At 53.7% G+C, this 22,484-nt stretch overlaps 1 protein-coding gene across 6 annotated transcripts in view; it reads right to left on the bottom strand.

Annotated features, from left to right (window-relative positions):
* Positions 1–873: 873 nt before the first annotated feature.
* Positions 874–22,484, bottom strand: part of TNN (tenascin N) — a 48,049-nt gene continuing 26,438 nt past the window's right edge. For 2 of the 6 annotated variants that reach the window (XM_066371562.1, XM_066371563.1), the window contains 10 exons: positions 20,269–20,532; positions 18,908–19,171; positions 15,487–15,750; positions 12,802–12,932; positions 11,747–11,879; positions 11,172–11,323; positions 6,585–6,681; positions 5,576–5,743; positions 3,724–3,887; positions 874–1,861 (listed from right to left, as the gene is read on the bottom strand). In XM_066371562.1, coding sequence (XP_066227659.1) covers positions 1,721–1,861; positions 3,724–3,887; positions 5,576–5,743; positions 6,585–6,681; positions 11,172–11,323; positions 11,747–11,879; positions 12,802–12,932; positions 15,487–15,750; positions 18,908–19,171; positions 20,269–20,532 — 1,778 coding nt within the window. In that variant the 3' untranslated portion in view covers positions 874–1,720. The remainder of the gene's footprint in view (positions 1,862–3,723; positions 3,888–5,575; positions 5,744–6,584; positions 6,682–11,171; positions 11,324–11,746; positions 11,880–12,801; positions 12,933–15,486; positions 15,751–18,907; positions 19,172–20,268; positions 20,533–22,484) is intronic. The other 4 variants (XM_066371564.1, XM_066371565.1, XM_066371566.1 and 1 more) reach the window with 3 other exon arrangements.

The raw sequence follows: 22,484 nt of genomic DNA, 5'->3' as shown, positions 1-22,484 counted from the left end.
CGACCCTGTCTCCCGTGCTCCTCTCTGGGAGCTGGCCTCTGTCTCCCAGCGCCCAGCACACAGCCTGGGAAGAAGCAGGCAGACACTTCTGAATCACTGAACATGCAGACACATTTCTTGATGATCAGCCCCCAGCCCTGGCACTGGAGGCATCCAGACCACCCACTGTGAACTCTAGCAGTAGTTATGGCATGCATTGCTCAGTGTGTGGTGGGCTGACAGGGAAGGGTGGGGGAGGGGTCAGGGTTAAAGGTTGATAAATTTTTCAAAAGTAGAGCTTGGCATTCAGCCCAGAGGTTTAAACCTGGAGAAGCCTAGGCAACCATGACACCCTGGTCCTGGAGGGAGACTGAAGCTTTTAGGGGATATCTGCCCCCCTTCCCACTCACTCCTACTGCTTCCAAATACCCTTATCCACCATCATGCCCATAAGAGACCACCGGCAACCATATTCCATAATAATGCACAGACTGGACCTTCACATGCACTTAGGTTAAATTTAAAATTCAAGTGCATGTAAGGAATATAACCCAAGGCAAATGTTTTTAATCAAGTGGTTTATTAGTAGTTTCTTCTTGAACAGGAATTTGAGTTACTTCCAGGTCACGACTTCCCTATAGAAAACCCTTCCCAAGTGGTAGGAAAATAAGCCGACAGGATCTGACCGCATGTCCATCCCAACAAGCCTCTGACGCTGAGCAATTCCAGAAAAACCCAGGGCCCTGACAGAGTGGGGACCAGGCACTGACAGAGGGGCGGCCGGGGCTGACAGAGTGGGGCCGGGCGGGAGGGAGGCTGGGGACCGGGAAGGGAGTCTTTGGGAGGAACCAATTACCAAGAGAGTCAAATTATTTAAAGTTGAAATGAGTGAGAATTTATTCACAACATACGCAGATCTATGAAAGTGATTATGCAAATAGCTGGAAAGAGGACACTTAAAAATAGCAGAAACATGGAAGCTTTGGTTTCTAGAACTCTGGATACTAGTCAGAGCTTAGCTAAATGCTGGTCCATCCTGGTCCCTTCTGGTCCCCTTATTCTTCCTCAATTTCTTGAAAGAGGAAGACTTACACCTTTATCCTCAAAACCCAGTGGTAATGGGAGGTCGGTCACAAGTCTCAGGCTACCTCAGCCCCTCGGTATCAGAGAGAACACCCCTTTGGTGCTTCTTTCTGGAGGGAAGATTTGTATTGGCAGAGCTTTACATTATGTATACTTATATATATGTATACATAATACAGTGTGTGTGTGTGTGTGTGTGTGTGTGTGTGTGTGTGTGTGTGTGTGTATTGCCCCGGTGTTAGAGCCGCTGCTCTGGTCCTCCTTCCTCCAACCACAAACTCTGATTTCCAGAGTTTCCCAATAGGTAAAGTGCTGGATTCTATTTTCTTCTGCCCTAATCCCATATATCTGTTACTGAAGCTAGACTGAAAAACCTTGAGTTAAATGCTGTCTTTCCCATACACACTGTGCAACTACTGTGATGCTGTTGTTAGGCCCCAGTCCAGATGGGCGAGGATGCAGGTGACAGGGAAGTGCCCTCTGTGGCCTGACGCTTGGTGACATGCTTTGTCTGCTGGTTATCTGCTGATTATCGGCCATCTGTCACTCGAGGCTCTGCCCTTCCCTTCCCCAGTCACCACAACCCACCCCACCCCAAGCTTACACAGCCCCAACCCCGCCTGGTCTTGCCTCATGCGATGATTGCTCAAATGGGTCATCAGAATGTTCTTGAATTTTCCTCTAGTGTCCGCTCCTTCCTGCCCAGGACAGGCTCCCCGCTGTAGCCGTGAGGGCGGATTTTCAACTCCACGTAGGGAATGGAGAATTCGTGTCCTTTCCACGGCTCCCAGTTCACCCCCTACATTAAAAAGCCAACATCAAGAAGGGGCACTTGGGAAGAGGGCTGGGTGCTCCAGAGGAATGCCTCTTTGCCCGAGAACCCACCCCCTCCCTGCTTGGGGGACAGAGAGCCTAGGGGTGACTGGGGTGGTTACCACGAGAGTGAGGGTTGAAACTAGAAACATGCGCCCTCTGCTGGGCAGCCGGGTTCACAGGGTGGGAAGCCCCGTGTGGTTGGAGGAGGGGGGACCAGAGCAGCAGCTCTAACACCGGGGCAACCTGGCCGGCAACGTTATTGTTGCCTCACTCTTTTCCTTCCCCAAAAATTTAAGGCAAAAATAAACATATTAATTGGCCAACTGCCTGAAATCACTTTCAATTTAGACTGTTGAGGTATTAGCTCTAGGGCAACAAAAGGCCTGCTGAAAGCAAAATTTCACTTTATGTCTTTTAACTGGAGAGCACAATATTTAACTCAATAGCCTTGCAACCTAGCCAATAGAGAGCCCAAGTAACCGATTTTATGTATTTTAATTTGTGAGGTAAATAATAAACAAGAAACTAAACTAAATGTCTTGCACATTAGTGTGAAAAACACATTAACCGGATGGATATCTTTTATTAGCAAATATGGGCATGGTTCAGGGCCAGCTGCCTGCTCCGTTCAAGTATCTGATCTCTGAGCACAGCCTCCCTGAGCCAGGCCACGTGCCGCCACCAGGACTGACGGGCCCATCCTCTACGGCTTTTCCAGGGACACGTTTCTTCTTCCCTTTGAAAAGCCACCAGGATTCGGAGTCCCCACTGCTGCCTGGTCAGGGCCAGTGTAATCAAAATGAACTTGGACTTCAGGCGTGCTAACATTTGCAGTAATATTGGTGCAAGGTAAGTTCTGGGGGCAGGGGGCTCCCTGGAGGCTGGGGTCAGGACCCCGGACCGGAAGTTAGAAACCCAGGATGGGGACTCCGAGAGTTCACGGAGGGGATGGATTACTGATGAGCAGGAACAAAGGGCAATTTTCAAGAAGGAGGCGAGGAGTCAGGATGATGTTCATGGGTCATGGAAGTTCGAGAAATTGCCAGTGGGCAAGTTCCAGAGCAAGGGAGGGCACAGGAGGCCGACAGCCTGGCCAGTGTGCACACTCCTGAAACGGAGACATGGGCTCAGCACAGAGTTCAGGGCACGTCTGGACGGTTTGGGATAAAATGGATCCAAGGGTGGGTCTGACCTAAGGCAGAAAAGACTGTTTTCCTGGGGATCAAAGGACTTGAGGAAAAATAGCTCTGGTTTAACTGGGAGCTCCACTAGTGAGAATTACAGACGAATGTTGGTGTGCCCTGCGCCTCCCGCAAATGCATATGTTGAAGCCCTAACACTCAACGTGATGGTCTTAGGACAAGGGGACTATGGGAGGTAATCAGGGTTGGATGAGGCCCTGAGGGTGGGTGCCCTCATGATGGGATTCGGGCCCTTACAAGAAGAGGAGGAGAAACCAGAGTGCTCTCTCTTTCTCTTTAGTGTGTGAGAACAAGGACAGGGGGCTCTCACCAGGAGCTGAACCCACCCACACCTTGATCTTGGACTTCCAGCCTCCCAAAGAGTGAGAAATACATGTCTGCTGTCCGTGCCTCGCAGTCTGCAGTATGTGGTTACAGCAGGCCATGCTATCTGAGACCGTGGCCAGTGTGAACTGGTGAATCAAGGCAGTGCAGGACCACATCAGGCGTCTCTATTCCACAGGGGGCAGCCTGGGCCCCGCCCACCTGTGCAGTGTGCAGCACTGGGGGAGTGCAGAGAGGGCAGGGAGGGCCCTGCCCTCAAGGTCATGGGGCCCAGAGGTGTCACTGTGGGAACCGAACACGGGCAGAGCCTGTCACCCACCTCGCTATGCTTGGTCTCCCCATATTTGCCGTTGGGATTGGCCAAGTGGCAGTTCTTGTACCACCAGCCGCCATGATGCGTCAGGGCACAGTTGCTAAGGGCGATGTCGTTGTCTCTATCAAACGTTGTAAACTTCCACCCATTGTGGTACGTGAGCGCATCTCCTGCAGGAGAGAAGACATGAGAGGGGAGGGGCCCCGTTTGGGCCCTGAGGGGCTGGGGACTCGGCAGGAAAATCTCCAGCGTGAACCCACCCAGGACACAGTTCGTTATGCCACAGGCAGTCACTCTCCGCAGATGGCCAGGTAGAGGCTCCTCCCTGGTCTGGCACCCCACTGTGGGCCTGTCTCTCCAATAGCCTTACCAGAATGTTCACGTGGGGGCTTCCCAGTCGTGTGAAATGCCCAAGTCCCCAGAAGCTAACCCACCGCCTCTCCCTATGCTGCCTGACCACCCTCTCTGCCCTCCGCATCTGCTCCACCGTCATCCCAGCCGCCCAGACCCGAACTCAAGCCACATCTGACAGTCCTCTGTGCCCCTTTCTGGAGCCCTCCTTCTGCGGGTCAGTCACACAGCCCTGTCACCCCACGCTCTCTGGGCCTGCATCCACACAGCAGCCTCCCCAGACCATCTGAGGCTAGCACAACCCTCGTCCCGGCCCGCACGCCCTGTCTCCTGCCACACGGCAGTGAATTCCTCCTCCTGGCTCTGCAGTGGCCCGGAACTTGACTGCTGTTCCCTATGCACATCCTCACAGCCCACTGTCCCCACAGGCACCTTCCACCTGTGGAGTGGACAGGTCCCCCCTCCGTGCCTCTGCTAACGATTTCTCTCTGCTCTTCGCTGGTCCAAACCCAAAGAGTTCCTCAAGGCCCAGCTCAGCCCACGCTGAGGGAGAGCCCCCATCCCCCATCCTCACACCCGCCTGACACACACACCTGACCCTCTGTAGCCCTCCGGGTGCATAATTCAATTTAGTGCTTCATTTCATCGCGACTGGAAATCTCTAATTATTTCGGGTGTCTTTCTCCTATTTCCCCACCATATTCGTCATCCTTTAAAAGTTTGCTTTTTCAATTCTGCTCATAAAAGGCAATAAGGGCCACATCAATCCCAAGCTTAAGTTCAGGATGGCAATGCCCTGCTGAGGAGGGCTCACTCAGAAGTGGCTTCTCAGCTGTGTGCAGTACCCTGAACTTGGGCGAGGGAGGCTTCAAGAGGAGGGTTTATGGCCCTGGCTGGTTGGCTCAGTGGTAGAGCGTCAGCCTGGCGTCTGGATGTCCCACATCCTGGTTCAATTACCAGGCAGGGCACACAGGAGAAGCGACCATCTGCTTCTCCACCCTTCCCTTCCCTCCCCTTCTCTCTCTCTCTCTCTCTATCCCTCCTCCAACCATGGCTGGGTTGGAGGAAGTTGGCCCCAGGCACTGAGGATGGCTCTATGGCCTTGCCTCTGGTGCTAAAAATAGCTCGGTTGCTAGGCAACAGAGCAGCGGCCCCAGATGGGCAGAGCATCACCCAGTAGGGGACTTGCCGAGTGGATCCCGGTCAGGGCACATGCGGGAGTCTGTCACTCTGCCTCCCTGCTTCTCACTTAAGAAAAAATAAAACATAAATAACTAAAAAAAAAGGAAGGTTTATTGGCTGGGGATGCGGTGGGGGGCAGGTAACATAATGTTCTGATTCTATGATGGTCAAGGATGGCTTCAACGACTTTGTAACCCCTGACGCCCCCTGGGAGCAGGGCCTCAACTGCCCAGGAGGAGCATTCACCCTCACAGAACACAGTTCCGCCCCCGGACCCCCGGCGCACGGCCAAGCCAGAAGCCCCGGAGTCAGGAGGCGGCCTCACCTGCCGTGCCCCGGTACTGCCCGACCGAGAGCCTGTAACGCTCCTTGCTGGAGGCCACCTGGAAGAAGCTGTACACGGCGTAGGCGGACTCGTTGGCGGTCTGCAGGTCCACTCTCACCTCGTACCGGGCGGGGGTGCCAGTGGTCAGGTTGTGCAGCGTGTCCAGTCCTACAGAGAGGGAATTCCAATCAGCAGATGTCACCTTTGCCTTCCCCTCCTCTGCTCATGTGGGCCTCGCCCATTTTCTCTTTGGGGGGTCTCAGTGTCCCCCCTAGTATATTTTTGGCACAGTCATGCTACTAAGTTTGGCAGCCCTGCCCTCGGGGAGGGCAGAGTGGGGGCAATCATGGGGTGAACCTGCCCCACCTGCTCCGTCTCCCTAAGGCGTCCGCAGTGCAGTTACTGTCCACACAGGTCACCGAGTGGCAGAGACCAACCCCTCACACCACGCTCTCTGAGGGATTCTGTAGCAAGCGAGCCACAGCACCACCCACTCTATGAGGCACCGAGTGTCCAGATTATGGCTTTTAAGGCTTTTTAACCTTTATTTCCCAGTGGATGCTTTTGCCTGTTTCACTCTCCGTGAACACCTGCCCATGAACACCAACAGGGCGGAACGAAAAGCGGAAACGGTGCCCACGGCGACTGGCATCACTAGCACAATCTCTGGGACTACTAGGAAGACCTCCTAGTAATAGCCCAGAGTCCCAACCCATTGACTATTTTTCCACTCCTGTGGTTTTTAAGAAGTTCAGGCTCCAGGTGAGTCCTCTGGGGCTTAGGTACAACAGAGAGACCACTGGGGAGAGTTCCACCCCTTCACTAGGGCAGGTGGGAACCTTCCTGGTGACGTGGCCCCACCAGCAGGCTGGCCGGCAGGTTCCTCAGAGTATCCCTGTCACTTGGACCCCTTCCTGAATGCAGTGAGCTTCCTCAAGCTGCCCAACCAGCTTTTCGGGGGAAATCTGCCCCCCACCACCCGGCCTCCCTGGACTCTCAAGGGTCCTACCCAGCCAGAACTCCTTCATGGGGTCCCCAAAGCCTTCCACGTAGCTCCGCCAGCGCTTGAAGAAGTCCAACTGCCCTGTGTTCCGCCTCTGGAAGACCTGTGAGGGAGATGGGCGTTTCCCTCTGACACACCAGACATGACCGAGGCAGAGAGGACGGCAGCCTGGACCCTTAGACGGGGCTACCCTGCAGACAGAAGGAAGGGGGGCCTGACAGACGTTGTGACAGAGTGCGTGGGGACCGAGTGAAAGGGAGGAGGAGGCCCAGGACAATGTGTGTCTCCTGCACCCACGGCGAGCGGACGGGCTTTGCGAGTGCGTCACGAGCTCACTGGGCTCAGGGCACACGCAAATCCCTTCTGAAGTCCCTGGTGAACGAAGCTTTCACAGGAACAGCTGATAGAAGGGCCAGAGTTCAACAGAGAGGCCTGGGCTAGCCCCAGAAAGGCGGGAGCGTGTCAGAGATGAAGCAAGGCGTCCACCCAGTCCCAGTTTGCTTCCTCTCCCCAGGACACGGGGAGACCCCCTGGCAAGTGGCTGCAGCCCTGTGACTCGTCCTAGCCCAGGGCTGTAATGGGAACCCAGGAGGGCGGGGGGGGGGGGGCTCCTCTCCCTCCTCTCGCTTCCAGCCATGAGCCACTAGGCCTCAGCGAAGGCCACATATTGCCACAGTTGAAATCGGCCTGAATCCCTGAGCCACCCCTTAGAAATGACTGCCAACCCCCCAAAAGACTTTGTGCCCGTGAGAAAACACTTGTTAAGGTGTAGATCAATGGGATTTGTGTTGGCATATCACTGCAGCAGAGCCCGCTGTCACGTGTCTGGCACAGAAAGCCAACAGGGCACCGAGAGCAACGGGAAGCCCCTGGGAAGGGTGAGGCCACCGAGGAAGGAAGCAGGACCTGAGGAGAGATGTCCCACAGTCAAGCCTGGAGGACCTCGGCCGCATGGAGAAGGATGAGCTCCACGGAGTCTGTTTGCCAAAACACGTTTCTTAAGATTCAGAGGCTGACTGTTAATGTCCCAGCAGGGAGACTGCTCCAGTCCCTTCCCTGGGACTGTCCCTGTGTCACAGACAGTGGAACCCTAAGGTGGGTGTGGCATGGATGTTGGTTCCACATACATGGCACAAAAAGTCATTCCCAGTAAGATAATTAGCTATGAGGTCCGGCTCAACTCCATCTGCACCCCCAGAACAGATGCATTAGAGGCATTTGGTCCCTACCGCCAGTCAATGAACACGGTGCCCACGTGTGATAGGAGTCTTCCTGCTGTTTTTTGTCTTTTTAAATAATGAATACTTCAGCTTGGCCAGGGAAACTCCAAAATATGGTTCTGATGTTCTTTGTGTCACTATTTAGCTGAGACCCAGCTCTCTATTTAGCTGAGACCCAGCTCTCCGTCACCAGCTGTGTCCTGGAGCAAGTGAGTTAGACCAGACAAGCCCCACTTCTCTAAACTATTAGATCAAGCTGTTAATGGCCCATTCGTCATGCTCGTAAGTTCATGAGTCATAATAAACCCTGAGGTATGGAGGCCGGCGTGCTGGCACAGAAGGATAAGACAAGTGATGATGGTATCTCGGTAAGGGTTAGTTTGCATTTGGTTACATCAGATCCCAAATGAACTGGCCCCAGGGATGGCTTGTCCATCTTGGTCAGGACAGCTTACGTGACTCACTCAGAATCTAGTTTTGTAATGAACTATTCTGGGAAAACAAAAGCCTCTTAGCAAATAAGTCTCAAGGGGAGAAAAGTATCTCCTTCTGTCTGGTTCTATACCACAGAGCTGTCCCTGCATGCTAGCACTTACTTAATGTCCTGCAGGATTAAATCGAAGGGAAAAATAAAAATCTCATTTAAATGCCTGTGGAAAGAGCCTCTGACGTGGTCCTTAAAACTTGCAAGATGGAAAACAAAGATGGAAATATCTGAGACTCGTGAGTGTTCCCTGATGGTCTCTGTCCCAGGCTCCCACACTCTGCCCCAAGTTACCTCGGGGCAAGTCCTGGCCCATTCATCAGTGTGGGCTCCTGCAGTCTGGGGTGGGGAAGAACTTCCTTAAAAGGATTTTAGAAGTTCAGTGGGAAAGAGCAATGTACAAATGTCATCCTTCAGTAACAAAAGAGTCTTGAGTCCCCATACATGGAAACCACCAGTAAAAGATTTGGTGGAGAAGTGTTCAGGTATCCGCATGTTTTCTGGGGTGTGCTGGCTTTGAGGACAACTCCGTGGACCTTCAGGTCATGTCTTCCCTCAGGAGCCTGAGTCAGAACAGATAGCTTGGGCGGCGTGGGGCCTGGTGTTCGAGGGCGCAGTGAATTTATTGTTGCTAGAACTCGCCTCTGTCTGAGACGGATCTGCACGAGCAGAGTGCAGAAGGCTAGCTCCTTTCAGGCAGGGATTGGGACCTGTTTGCTTCTCTGCTGGTCTTGAGTATATAAAAAACAGTACATAGTAGGCAATCAAATATCTGTGGTAAAAGTCAGGGGTATTCCCAGGCAGACACACTGGCAGATCTCTCTCTAAAGGTTGCCTGAGACAAGCTTCTCCTTTGTGATGCCAGGCTGGCTTCCAAAAAAGGCACACCAGACAGACAGTACCATATCCTGCCAATGGTCAATTATGGACACAAGCTCAGGGAAATGGCCCCAGTCCCACGGGACAGACAGAATGCCCAGAGCTATAACGGTGCTGATGAAAAGCCTCAGGTACAGCCCTGTGAGTCTGGTCAGGTGGCAGACCCCCTGTGAGTCTGGTCAGGTGGCAGATCCCCTGTGAATCCGGTCAAGTGGCAGAGCCCCTGTGAGTCCGGTCAGGTGGCAGAGCCCCTGTGAGTCCGGTCAGGTGGCAGACCCCCTGTGAGTCCGGTCAGGTGGCAGAGCCCCTGTGAGTCCGGTCAGGTGGCAGAGCCCCTGTGAGTCCGGTCAGGTGGCAGAGCCCCTGTGAGTCCGGTCAGGTGGCAGACCCCTGTGAGTCCGGTCAGGTGGCAGAGCCCCTGTGAGTCTGGTCAGGTGGCAGATCCCCCATGTTACAGGCTGTCCGGTACACCCTTTGGGAATCCCACCCAATCCAACAACTGCCTGTCAGCCAGCAGCGGCAGCTGTGCAGATAATAACTTTCTTCATGGCTGCTTATCACATGGTGTACTTCACCCAGGACTGCTCAAGTGCCCGGCTTCCCGGGCCCCTGGGCCGAGTGGGTAAGTCCAATTTAAGCATGTTTGGCAAACCAATGTGTTTCCTATGTGTTAGGTTTGCTCCTTTGTATTTTACCTAGTTGGAGCATTGGTGTGGGGCAGCGCCGTGTGTGTGTGTGTGTGTGTGTGTGTGTGTGTGTGTGTGTGTGTACAGTAGTCTGTGGAAGGCTGCGGGTGCTTGTCCTCAGTGGCACATTGCACACTGCAGATGGCCTTCCTGCTTGGGAGGGGCGACTGTTTGCTATTGTTTGCTGGAGAAGGGTTTTTCCCCAGCCTGTTTTGCTGGAGAGTCCAGAGAGAGAGGGAGTGCTGAGGGGCTTGCGAGCCCTGAGGTTTTGGCCCGGCCTGTTTGGCTGGGAGTGCTGAGGCTGGTGGGGGCCTGCGAGTCCCAGAGAGTCCGGAGAGAGAAAGGGAAGCGGAGAGAGAAAAGGAAGCGGTTCTCCCTGCTTGTGTGCTCCTCTGCCGTTACGAGACTCTAATAAACGGAATGGCCCACTGTTGGCTCCACTGTTCCTGTACCATCTGCCTGAATCCAGTGCGAACCTGTGTGGCCATGGCAGTGGCCACGGGCCTTACAGAGCACACGGAGGCCATGCTTCCCCTCCCTTGAGCTGTGGGTGCACAGCGGGCAGGCTGCATGCTGGTCTGGGCAGAGAGAGGCGCAGGGAGAAGGGGTTGGGAGGTGACAGGATCAGACTGCGACTCTCCGAGACAGCCCCCCAGGTAAGTGGGTCAGGCTGCTGCAATCAAAGAGGGTGCACGTGGGCCCCTCAATGGCCCAAAGAATAAAGCCTCCACACAGAAACGGGCCAACCACGTGTCCCTCTCTCAGGCTTTAGCCTTTCAAATCAAGGTCGCGAAGGCCACGTCCTGTCATGACGAGCCGGGGGAAGGCCTGGACACTGGGCTCCAGGTCCAAGGACAGAGCCGCCAAATCGGCTCACATTTCCAGCGGGGGTGGCCTGACACAACCCATTGGGCAGACCAATGACCTAGGAGGAGGCTGGCGTCCTGAAATCTGGTCCCACCTGTGTCACTCGCTTGTGTGACTTAGCCAAGGCACTTCTCCGTGTGCACCTCCCTTTGCCAATCTATAAAACAGGACCATACCCTCGCTCACTCATGCTAAAGCTTCTGCATGCGGGGCATGTTTTGCAGGAGCCCTTTGAAGAGAGTCACGGTAATGCAGACATTTATAGGGCGTCATGAGATGGTGACAAACCCACCCACAAGCCTCCCAGCCATCGCCTGGTCTCACCAAGCCTGCTCCAGCCCGGGGGGAAGCTCTCCAGCCCCACCTGTGCAATGGGGGACCCCCCTAAACATGGCGGGGGCCACCTGCGCTCCCCTCTCCTGCGGATAGAAGACTGAGAGGTGCCCGGCTGACTCACAATCCAGCCGCCGCCGTCCGTGTCCATGTCGCAGTACACCTGCAGGGGCCGGCCGGCGTCGCCGTGCAGGTAGATGGTGTGCAGGCCACTGGCGACGTTGCTGTTCTGCTGGACTTGACTGCAGTCCGAAGGGTGCGGGAAACGGGCCCCGACTGGGAGCAAGCAGAGGGGCCGCGCCGTGAGGAGAGGGGCTGCGGGGCTAGGGCCCGTTTTAGGCTCATTTCTTTTGTTCAAGAATGATTCATAACCTCCAACTACTTTGCTCTTTCCAACTTTTGACTCACACCTTATTTTTCTCACTCTCTCTGCTCTCGTTGAACCCTCCACATGGACTAGAAATAAAGTCAAGTTCACATCGCCTCCTCCCCCAACCCAACTGCCCCACAAACAACCCTCCACTTCGCTCCCCTCTTTAGCTTCTCCACCAGGGGGTGGGTGTCCCCTGAACTCGACCCGCTTCTGTTTCCCCATCCTGGAGAAGCCCACGGTTTCTTGTTCCATTGTGGACACATCTCCCGGCCTCTCCCACGCTCGTCCTCTGCCATTCTCACTCAGAGTGCAGGAGTCCATGTTACCTGTGGAAAGGGCGGCAGACACACTTCTGCTCTGGCGGTCACCCTTAAAGGCCACCAAGGAGACGGGGTAGGTGACGCCCTGCTCAAGGCCTTGCAACTCAAACCTCTGGTCCTCTCGTCCGAGCCGCACCTCCTACCAAACAACGGAGACGGGAGCAGAGGGTCAGTTTACAGTGCCCAGCACCGGAGGTGGCAGCAGCATTAGTCGGTACCGATGCCAGAAGCTCTCGGACAGCGGTACTTGTCCCTGAGGGCTCCGTGGCAGCCCAGGATCCCAGTGCGTCCCGGCCCCATCTCCAGAGGGCCCCGCCTTAGAGATTCAGCATGCTGGGCCCCCGCTGGGAGCCGGCATCCAACAGCCCACTTGCTGGGGGGGGGGGGCAGCACCTGCAACGTCTCCCGGGACCTCTGCACTCCAAATACATGCTAGGGCACCAACGCCAGGCTGAGGAGTTGAGAGGGGAAGTGACACTGGCCCCTCCCGACCTCTGTGAGGCAGGGAGACAGTTGGTTTTCCATAGCCTCCTTTCTTCCTCCAGTGAGGCTGTCCTAAGCTGAGACAATGATTAAACCAACATGCCTTCCTATTTTCCTTCCTCCCTTCTTTCTTCCTCGCTAAGGAGAAACAAATCGGGACAAATTTTGACAATTTACTGGCCTTCAGACTCCAGGTAGGAGGTACAATCTTTGAAATGAAGGTTAATCGATTCATTCAGTAAATCTTTCCTGAGCACCAACATGGTAGGCGGCCGAGGACAGACACAATGTCCATGTTCTCACAGAGCTAACGTTCACTGGGGCAAATGAACGAATAACACGGGACCGAGGGTTCCGCTGGGAGCAGGCCTAGCTCATATAATCACCTTATACAATGAGACCCATGTTCACAGATGACCGTGTTGAGCCTCGTTCCTTGCACACAGCAAGTGATCAATGAGGATCAACTCATGTATCAGCAGTTTGTCATGGGAACAGCAATAAAGTCGATTGACCCAAGTCTGTTGCTTCATATGGGGCCGGGCGTGGGCACCAGAAGAGACAGGCGTATCCAGTACCTTAACGGTGCCGTCTGGGAACTGGTAGGTCAGAAGGTAGCCATCGATCTGAGCAGAGGGGGGTGTCCAGGTCAGTGCCCCGTTAGACTGTGTTACGGCAGACGAACGCAGGTTTTTGGGAGGGTCGATGTCTGAATATGAAAAGTCAATTATTACTAAGGCCACGGGGGAAGGTAATTTTGGTGTTAGCTTCTATTTCCTGCCTGCATACCCTCCCATTTCTTCTCCTCCCTTCAAGCTGGTGGCAGGCTCTGCTCTTCCTGGCTGCCAGCCTTTTCTTTAGGAGCCTGTTTCCCAAAGTACAGACCCCCTGGGGACACGCTCCCAGGGGAGTGACCCTGGGCTCAGCTTCCTCAGCAAACTTGAGGGGGCGGGGAGGTGCGATCTAGACTAGCAGGCAGATTCAGAGCTGGCAGGGCTCCACAGCGCGGTAGAAACAGTGAGCGTGCACCCCGAAAGGGTATTCACATGGACACCAGGCGTTTGGCAAACCGTTGCCAGAAAAGATGCCCCAAGGGTCAGACGGGCCCCCCATGACCAGTATTTGGAAACCACCCAAGGCTGTACATCCAGCCCTGGAGAAGGACCTTGACCCTAAATTTACTGAGACTTACATACAACAAGCAGCATAGCGCTTAGGATGGACGTTAAATTGGTTTAGAAATATAGAGTTCTGTTTCTTACACACCTAAGAGTGTGGCCTTAGGTGCGTGCTCTGTACAGAAAGATGCAGTAGCAGGAGGGGGTCTGCATAGAGGAGGAGAGGGGGTGAAGGAGGAAGGAAGGAAGGAAAGAGGGAGGGAAGGAGGGAGGAGGAAGGGAGGGAGGGAGGGAGGAGGGAGGGAGGGAAGAGGGAGGGAGGGAGGGAGGCAGGGAGGGTGGGAGGGAGGGAGGAGGGAGGGTGGGAGGGAGGAGGAAGGAAGGAAGGAAGGAAGGAAGGAAGGAAGGAAGGAAGGAAGGAAGGAAGGAAGGAAAGAAGGAAAGAAGGAAAGAAGGAAAGAGGGAGGGAGGGAAGGAAGGAGGGAGGGTGGGAGGGAGGGAGGGAGGAAGGAGGGAGGGAGGAGGGAGGGTGGGAGGGAGGAGGAAGGAAGGAAGGAAGGAAGGAAGGAAGGAAGGAAGGAAGGAAGGAAAGAAGGAAAGAAGGAAAGAAGGAAAGAGGGAGGGAGGGAAGGAAGGAGGGAGGGAAGGAGGAAAGGAAGGGCTTTCTGTCTGGTTCCCGTGCACTTTCCTGCGCGAACACAGGGAACACGCAGGGTGTGAACGAAGGAAGAGGACCTTGAAAACTAAAGCTCAGCAAAAACTGTCGTCAACACCATAGGAATTGGTCAGAAGACTATTTTTCCCCCCAGGTAAGATATGAATAGAAATTTCCATCTTGAAAAGTCATTATAGAAGGTGATTTTAATTTTGAAGTTCCCAAAAAAGATGTCTCTGGGCTGTTGAATACCCAGTAGCGTTTTAGCTGAGACTGAATTGCAACATTTTAATAGAGATCGGGCAGCTGTTGTGTTGAGTTAGGGCGTTTTGACAAATTTTGAGTTTCTGTAACATCAGCTTGGTTTGAATTTCTAAAGTGTAACATCTGGTATGGATTTCAGCGTATCCATCACACAGAAAAACCAAAATTCCTGCTTGCAAAGTCAAAGCAAACCTGAATGATTTAAATATCTTAAACCGGCTGCTGGACCTCTGTGGCTGTCCACCTGCCTGGGGGTGTGGACGTGGGGTGTCCGTCCTGGTTACGTCCACATTCCAATGAAGTAGATACATGATAATCCTGTTGTCTTTAAAAATGGGAAGAGCGAAGCAAAGAGAAGATGAAGAAGGAAGAGAGGGAGGAAGGGACGGGGAGACAGAGAGAGGAAGGAGTAGAGAGAGTCAGGGGAGAAAGAAAGGGGGAGGGAGGGAGGAAGAGGGGGAGGTCGCCTCAGGAGAGCAGCCCTGTTCTTAGGGAGTCTGGGATGTAGAAAGGAGTTTTTCTTCTACATAACCCTTGTGTAGTTGAAAATTTTTTTACATAAACATGTATTGCACTTCTTCATTAAAACTCCTGCTAGCTGTAACTAACAGAAATAATTTAAAAATTCAAGTCATCTCTAACTCCAGTGGCCACGGGGGTCGCATTCAGCCACAGGGGTGCCAGCCAAGCCTCGCCCAGACTGTCCAAGGAGGCCCGCGGACCTCAGGGTGAGCACAGCGCTCTTCTCAGGACCCCAGGCCCGATCGTCATGATGCTCCGTGAGACCAGGGGCCCCGCCATGCCCATCAAACACAGGCATCAGGCCCCTGGTCACCAAGGGAGGGGGCAGTGAGGGGACTGATGTTCCCCACCCCCGTTCGGAAGAGGGAACAGGAGAGGCCCTGGCCGCCCTCCCCTCCGGGCTGGAGCTGACCCCCAGCCGGGCTCTCTATGCTGGGGGCAGAGCGTGGAGCTGGGCGATGGAGGGGCATCAGAGGCTGCCGTGTGCACGGCCATCCTGAAGAGTCATGCAGTCTTACTCTGACACTGTTTCCTTTGCAATCTTCTATTAATTATATTAATTAGAAATGTCACGTCAACATATGACCTCAAAAAGGTAAGGCGGAAACCCCTTTATAATAAATGTCCCCACCCCACCCACAGTGATGGGGGAAACTTCGTCTTGACCTGTGTGAAGGGGTCCCTGTCCAGGTCCCCCACAGTACCTGTCAGCGCCTCGGTGCTGGCCTTCCTGCTCTCGCGGTCCCCCTGCAGGGCCCACACGTGCACCGTGTACTCCACGCCCGGCCGCAGGCCCGTCAGCACGGTGCTGCTCTGTGCCTTCCCCACCGGGGCCTCCCTGGAGTCTCCATCGGCAGCCGTGTAGCGCACCATGTACCTGTCGATGACGGCCTGCACCGGGTCCCAGGAGATGGTGGCTGTGGTCTCTGTCACCCGGTCGGTCACCAGGTTTTGGGGACTGTCAATTTCTTTTTAAAAAGAAAAGGCCAGATTTTAGGGCCAGGGGAGGCCATCCCAGGACCCCATCAAACAAAACAATTCCATTCACAGGAGTGAAAAGGCCTCTGGTTTCCATGTTCTAGAGAAACAAAGCACTGGATATTTATAATAATTAGGAGGAATTAGAGCTTAATCCAAGTTTATCAATATGGAAATGTTCTGTCCTCTGGTTCCCACAGAAATAAGAATAAAAATCTCCCGAGCAACAAGGTAAGCCAGGCCAGACTGCTACTGAAACAACCTCCTTTGTTGTCCTGCGGTGTCTAGTCATTCTGGTTCTCAGAATCGGAGAGCTGTATCATCCAACTTCCCTGTCTAATAAAAGGGAGGAGATGGAGGCCAGAGAGGGGCAAGACTTGTCCCAGGGCCTCCTGTTTTCTTTGTTAAAACCGAGACCAGGCCCTCTTTGCTCTGAACTTTGAGGCCGCCCCCTCAAGGACTTGGCTCCCTCCCATCTACCCTACTGCTGAGTCAGCAGTCTCCCCTCCACCGTCGTTTCTACGACCCACGTTCCTCTGCACCCCCAAACCGACAGGCTTCTCAACAGGCCTACAGGCCTTCTCTGCACACCTCCCATCACTCCTCAGTGAAGTCTGGCACCTTCCAACCTCATACCGCTAAAACAGCTGGTCTAGTTCGCCAACAACTTCCAGGTCTCCAAGTCCAACGCACACCATTCTCGCCCGGTGACGTCTGAGCAGCATGCGGCAGAGCTGGTCCGCTCTCTCCTCCTTGAAACACTCTCGGCTTCCATGACTACATGCTCCCCTGGCCGACCACCTTCCTGACTCCTACCCAGCGCCTCGTCTGTCAGCGCCCTCAAACTGCTGGGCACCCAAGTCTCCTCCACACCTCTCCCCAGGTGAGCTCACCTGTGCCCACAACTTTGAATACCAACTGAATGCTTATGGCTCCCAATACCAATCCTGGACCCCTCCCCTATATCTACAACGGCATGTCCACCAGTGCTCAGCATGTATTAGAGACCCAGTGAATGCCTATGGGATCGATAAACAAATCACTCAATTAACCAAAGAATTCCACAAGCATCCAAGCTTACGTATCTAAACATCTTAATGTTCCTCCCCAAAGCTATCTCTCTCTCAGAGGATGGAGCCCCCTGCCCCTGCTGCTTAAGTCAGAGAGGCAGCCCACACTTCATCCCACCCTGCCCCGCACAGCGCCCATCAACAAGCCTGTCCTCACCTCCAAACTATGAGTCCGGGTGTCCCCTTTCCTCTACCTGATTGCCATCGCACGTGTGCAAATCAGGCTGCCCCTCACCCACTCTTACAGTGGCCTCTTTACTACTCTTCCTGCGTCCACCTGTCGTCTCGTCCGCTTACTCTCCGTGCTGTGGTCTAAAGACTTTTTTTATAAATGAGTGTCGCATCATGTCACTCTTCTGATAAGCACAGCCTGCAGTTCTGCGTGACCTGCCCCGGCCTCCTTCCACCTCCCCACGTGCCACTTTCTCCCTCGCCCTCCGTGTGGGCCCCAGGGAGGCCGGCCCAGTCAGTTCTTCAGTGCTTCGCTGCGCCAGCTTAGGGCCGTGACGCGTCCCCCCACGGCCGGAACGGCTGGTTTCCCCCCATCCCTCCTTCCCTCTCCCACAAGCACACTGTCCCCAGATCTCTGCGCTGGTGGAAATGGTCTGTCAGCTGCACTGCCCCGTACAGCAGCCGTCAGGCATGTGTGGCTACCGGCCATCCGACATGTGCTTAGTCCAACTGAGGAAGTGCTTTTTAGTTTAGTTTTTTGTTTGTTTGTTTATTTGTTTGTTTTGGTGACAAGACAGAGAGAGGGACAGACAGGGACAGACAGGCAGGAAGGGAGAGAGATGCGAAGCATCAATTTTTTGTTGCGGCACCTTAGTTGTTCACTGATTGCTTTCTCATATGAGCCTTGACCCGGGGCTACAGCAGACCGAGTAAACCCTTGCTCAAGCCAGCAACCTTGGGCTCAAGCTAGTGAGTCTTGCTCAAACCAGGTGAGCCCACGCTCAAGCCAGCGACCTCGGTGTTTCGAACCTGGGTCCTCTGCGTCCCAGTCTGACATTCTATCCACTGCGCCACCACCTGATCAGGTTAGTTTAGTTTTAATTAAAATTTAAATAACCACACATAGCTACTGGCTACTGCATTGGACAGGACAGTTTAACAGAAGTGTAGGCTGGCATGTGGCCATCCGGCTAAAGATGTCACTTCCCAGATGCCTTCGTCATAAGGGCTGGCACCGTGTCTGGACCTGGCTGATGGAAAGCGAGAGCAACTGACGTGGGCGGGGTCCCTGTCCTCGCCCGGGCCCCTTTCCACGGCAGGAATGAGGGTGGGTGATGACCATGCAGAGGAAGGCAGCTCCTGAGGCATGACTGAGCAGCAATGCAGAAGGAGCCTGGGTCCTAGCACCACGGCCCTGTGGGATCCATCTGGCCCACATGCACTCTGACCTTCCACGCGAGAGGAACGAGCGTCTTTCTTGTTTCAGCAACTGCTATTTGGGTGTTCTTGTCCACGTGTACCTTCACTGTGACCCACCCCATACCAGCCAAGAAACAGCTCGACCTGCTACTCTCTACATCAACCTCTCGCCCACCTCCTTCACAGGACTCATCATTCAAAGTCAGACACTTGTTTGCTTGCTGGTGGTCCATCCTTCCCACTGGACTTCAAGGTAATAGGTGTCACATTCGTTTTGTCACCACTACATCCCAGGCCTGACACGTAGGAAATTTAGCTCACGTGGAAATGAACAGAGAGCTTCAGCCGTTAAGGGTAATGCTTGCCCCTGCAAACTACATGCCATCTATTAATAAGTCAAAGCTACACAAAACAGCTTGCCACAGAAGAGCTCCTTAATCTGGTGTTTTTAGGAATTTTATATTGGCTTTACCTTATTTCCCACAATTGCTTATATGTGAGAGGCACAGTGGTTGATGACACAGGCTTTGGGACAGAGTTTTAGGACATTCAAGCAAATTGCTTTGTTTTGTTCTTTAGATGAATGAATTTTTAATTTTTTTATAGCAAACCCTCCTAAAACAGTCCACAGTCCCTGAAATCACAGATAAAAATAGATCAACCCACAATGATGACCCTAGTTTGTTTTTCTGTTCCCTGCTATTACCTGTCGGGGCCTTGGTGTCGGCCTTCCTGCTCTCGCGGTCCCCCTGCACGGCCCACACGTGCACCGTGTACTCCACGCCCGGCCGCAGGCCCGTCAGCACGGTGCTGCTCTGCGCCTTCCCCACCGGGGCCTCCCTGGAGTCTCCATCGGCAGCCGTGTAGCGCACCATGTACCTGTCGATGACGGCCTGCACCGGGTCCCAGGAGATGGTGGCCGTGGTCTCCGTCACCTGGTCGGTCACCAGGTTTTGGGGACTGTCAATGTCTAAAAAAATAAAAACGTGCTGATCAACATGCACGAGAGATTGCAGAAGCTTCTGGCCATTTTGCTTGGGGAGAAACCCATTCATGTTCTATACTTTTTCCATCTCGTATGCTCATCTAACTCCTTCATGGACATATGTCTTATCTCCCCAGATAGATTTTTGGCTCCTCGAGGAAAAAGCACAGTAGACCAAAATTGGAAAATCTATGCTGTTACCGCTACCAAGAATTTAGCAAAACAAATCTGCTCACTCGTTCAGGAAGCGTATGTCAAACTCCCACGCTGTGAAGGCACGGAAGGCACGGTGCCAGGCAGAGCGCTGGGTTCAACTGAAGGCACGCCCTTTGCTCGCAAGCAGCTAACAATACTGCATCTAGCACCGAATCAATGAAGACCTCCTCTTTATACAAGAAGATTCTAACAGCCAGATGCAAATGTAGGCTCCCAGAGGGAGAGGGCTGTGTCCCACAGGCCTCCGGTGCTCATGGCCTGGTCGGGGATGGAGCACATGGCAAGTGCTCAATACATACTGTTAAACGAACCAGCAAAATTAAAACCCAGCCTCAGTATTCTTTATAGTATTATGGATTCACTTAGAATGCGAGTTTGCTGGTTAAATCGGCATACAGGCATATGGTCAGGCATCTCTTTCACAATAGGATAAGAATGTTACCTGGAAGTTCTCCTTGTTGCCAAAACCAGAATCTTCTATACCATTCCTAAGGCAGACCACAGACATTGACTTGCTCTGGTAGATGTAAAGTCTACGTTTTGCATTAACATTCGACTTTCATTTTCTGTTCCTACTCCCAGACTCAGCAGGAGACCCTCTACAAACTGTCCACAGCAAAAGGTTCGTGTGGCTCAACATGATCGCCACAGCAAAATCGTCGGTTGGAGACCACCGTGAGGCCCTGACTTGCGAGGACACCAGTGAAAGGGAAGTGGGGGATGATGTGATAGTCTCTTATCAAGGGGCAGCGTGCTGCTCTTGCATAAATCATGGATTCACCAGTGTCAGGGCAGGAAAACAAAAATCAACAGCCATACACTTAGCATGACAGGTCTTACACTCCCAAAGAGCATTGCTCCCTTACCTGTCAGCGCCTTGGTGTCGGCCTTCCTGCTCTCGCGGTCCCCCTGCACGGCCCACACGTGCACCGTGTACTCCACGCCCGGCCGCAGGCCCGTCAGCACGGTGCTGCTCTGCACCTTCCCCACCGGGGCCTCCCTGGAGTCTCCATCGGCAGCCGTGTAGCGCACCATGTACCTGTCGATGACAGCCTGCACCGGGTCCCAGGAGATGGTGGCCGTGGTCTCCGTCACCTGGTCAGTCACCAGGTTTTGGGGGCTGTCAATGTCTGAAAGGGAAATGATAATCAATGAACAGCATAGATTTTCCAATTTTGGTCTACTGTGCTTTTTCCTTGAGGAGCCAGGTTGCTTAGGGTGAAGCAGTTTCCTGTTCTTATGGTTTCCTGTCCCCCATGTCGGTTGACAGTCGTGTCAGGGCATAGACCTCTGCCCAGCAGGACCCTTGGGTCCTCAAGGAGGCAGCAAGGACAGAGAGTGAGCGCCCCCTGGACAGCTCACCGCCCCTGGCTGGGCCGCAGCATCATCCCCCCCCCCCCCCCCCCCCGTAAGCCTGAGGTTCAGGTTGGATGGACTTGAAAGTTCCCTTAAACACTACATTCCACGCACATCTATCATTACTAATGTGCTCTGCGACCTTGGGCACGTATGTCACTTTTCTTCTCTGCATTTGTAAAGTGAGGTGGCTGATAGCTATTGTACACAGCTTTTTGGGTAACTCTGGAAACCAAGACGAAACTGTCATATGGGAAAGGGCCCTTGACAGCAAAGTGTCACAGTCTTTACAGCCTAAAGCCACGGAGCATTCGCTCTGTAACTCAGAGCGTCATTGAGGGCGAACCAGTCTCTCTGTCTCAATTTCCTGCCCAGGAATAAAAGAAAAAGCAGGGTGAGGAGATTGCAGGAAGGAGGTAATATTAGAGTAGCTCCTGTAGAGTTGTTGTGGCTGTTATGTGAATTAATAATGTGACCCTATGACAGGTCCTAGCACAGAGTGGATGCCCAATGACCACAAGCTATTATCAATATCAGTTCATTGATATTTATGAAGGTAAGAGGTTGTGCTCCTACATACCAGACATAGAGAGGGGATGCAAAAACTGTGTTCACCAAAGCAAATAAAACAAATAAATAGAGGCATTCCTTTGTTCCAGGAGCTCACTGTAGAAGCCATTCCCCTGAAGTCTCCGCTCCCAGGCCCTGCCGCACGTGCGCGTGGTCTGTGAAAGTGGGACCGTGCTTATCTGGTCTAGGCTGTCACCCATCTAAAACTGGCATCTGCATCCCAACCTGAGAGCCCACACCAAAGGCAGGACAAAAAGCTTCGTGGCTCTTGACTGACCACCATCCTCAGACTACGAAAGAGAACAGGCCGAAGAGGAGGGATCGGAAGAGTGGATTTCCCTGGAGTTTCGCTGTGAGTTCACGCGGACACCCAAGCCATGACTGAGTAAGCAGCTGCCCCGGGGTGCCTTAAGGAGCTTGTGTGTGTACTCTGCACAGTGGTTCTCAACCAGCGGCAACTGGCGATTAACATCTGACACACTTGTGCTTGGCTCAATTCAGTGTGGAATGGGAACGCTATTGGCTTCTAATGGGTGGAGGCCAGGGTCTCTGCTAAGTATCCTCCAGGGCACAGACAGACCCAGCAACAAAGAATGATCCACCCCAAAATAGCAACAGCGCCAAGGCTGAGAAATCTGGCTTGGATGGCCCTATGGGCTGGTGTCTGACCCGTGCCTAAATTATCTAAGAGGCGAGAAAAGGACCGGTCGCTCTGACAAGAGCAGTGACAGGCATCACAAAGACATGGACATCCGGCTGAATGGACAACGGATACCTGCATGTCCCCATAGACCAGACGTGGGTCAAGCAATGGAGAGCCCACCCGGGGCTACTATAGAAGCTGTCCAAGAGGATCTCCTACAGGGGGAGGTGACCCCAGCAGAAAGGCTCTGGAGTGCACCCCCAAACGTGTGTGCAGAAGAAAGGGGCGGGAGACAGTAGGGGAGACGCATTTCGCACAGCACCGCCACAGGGAGAGACCCCAGGGAAGGGGGCGGGGGGTGTCTCTGAAGAACCCACAGAAGTGTCCCACGAAGGAAAAAGTTTAACACCTGTCAGGCCTCATGACAGTCTGAGCCAATGTGACTGCTCCAGCCAAGCAGACCTCCCATGACACCCTGCCTCTCCTCCCTGCGGACCCCTCAGCTCTCCCCGC

This window comes from Saccopteryx leptura, chromosome 2 (genome assembly GCF_036850995.1).
Source record: "Saccopteryx leptura isolate mSacLep1 chromosome 2, mSacLep1_pri_phased_curated, whole genome shotgun sequence".
Classification (NCBI taxonomy): domain Eukaryota; kingdom Metazoa; phylum Chordata; class Mammalia; order Chiroptera; family Emballonuridae; genus Saccopteryx; species Saccopteryx leptura.
The sequence above is the reverse complement of the archived record's forward strand: the minus strand, read 5'-3'. Positions and strand labels throughout refer to the sequence as shown.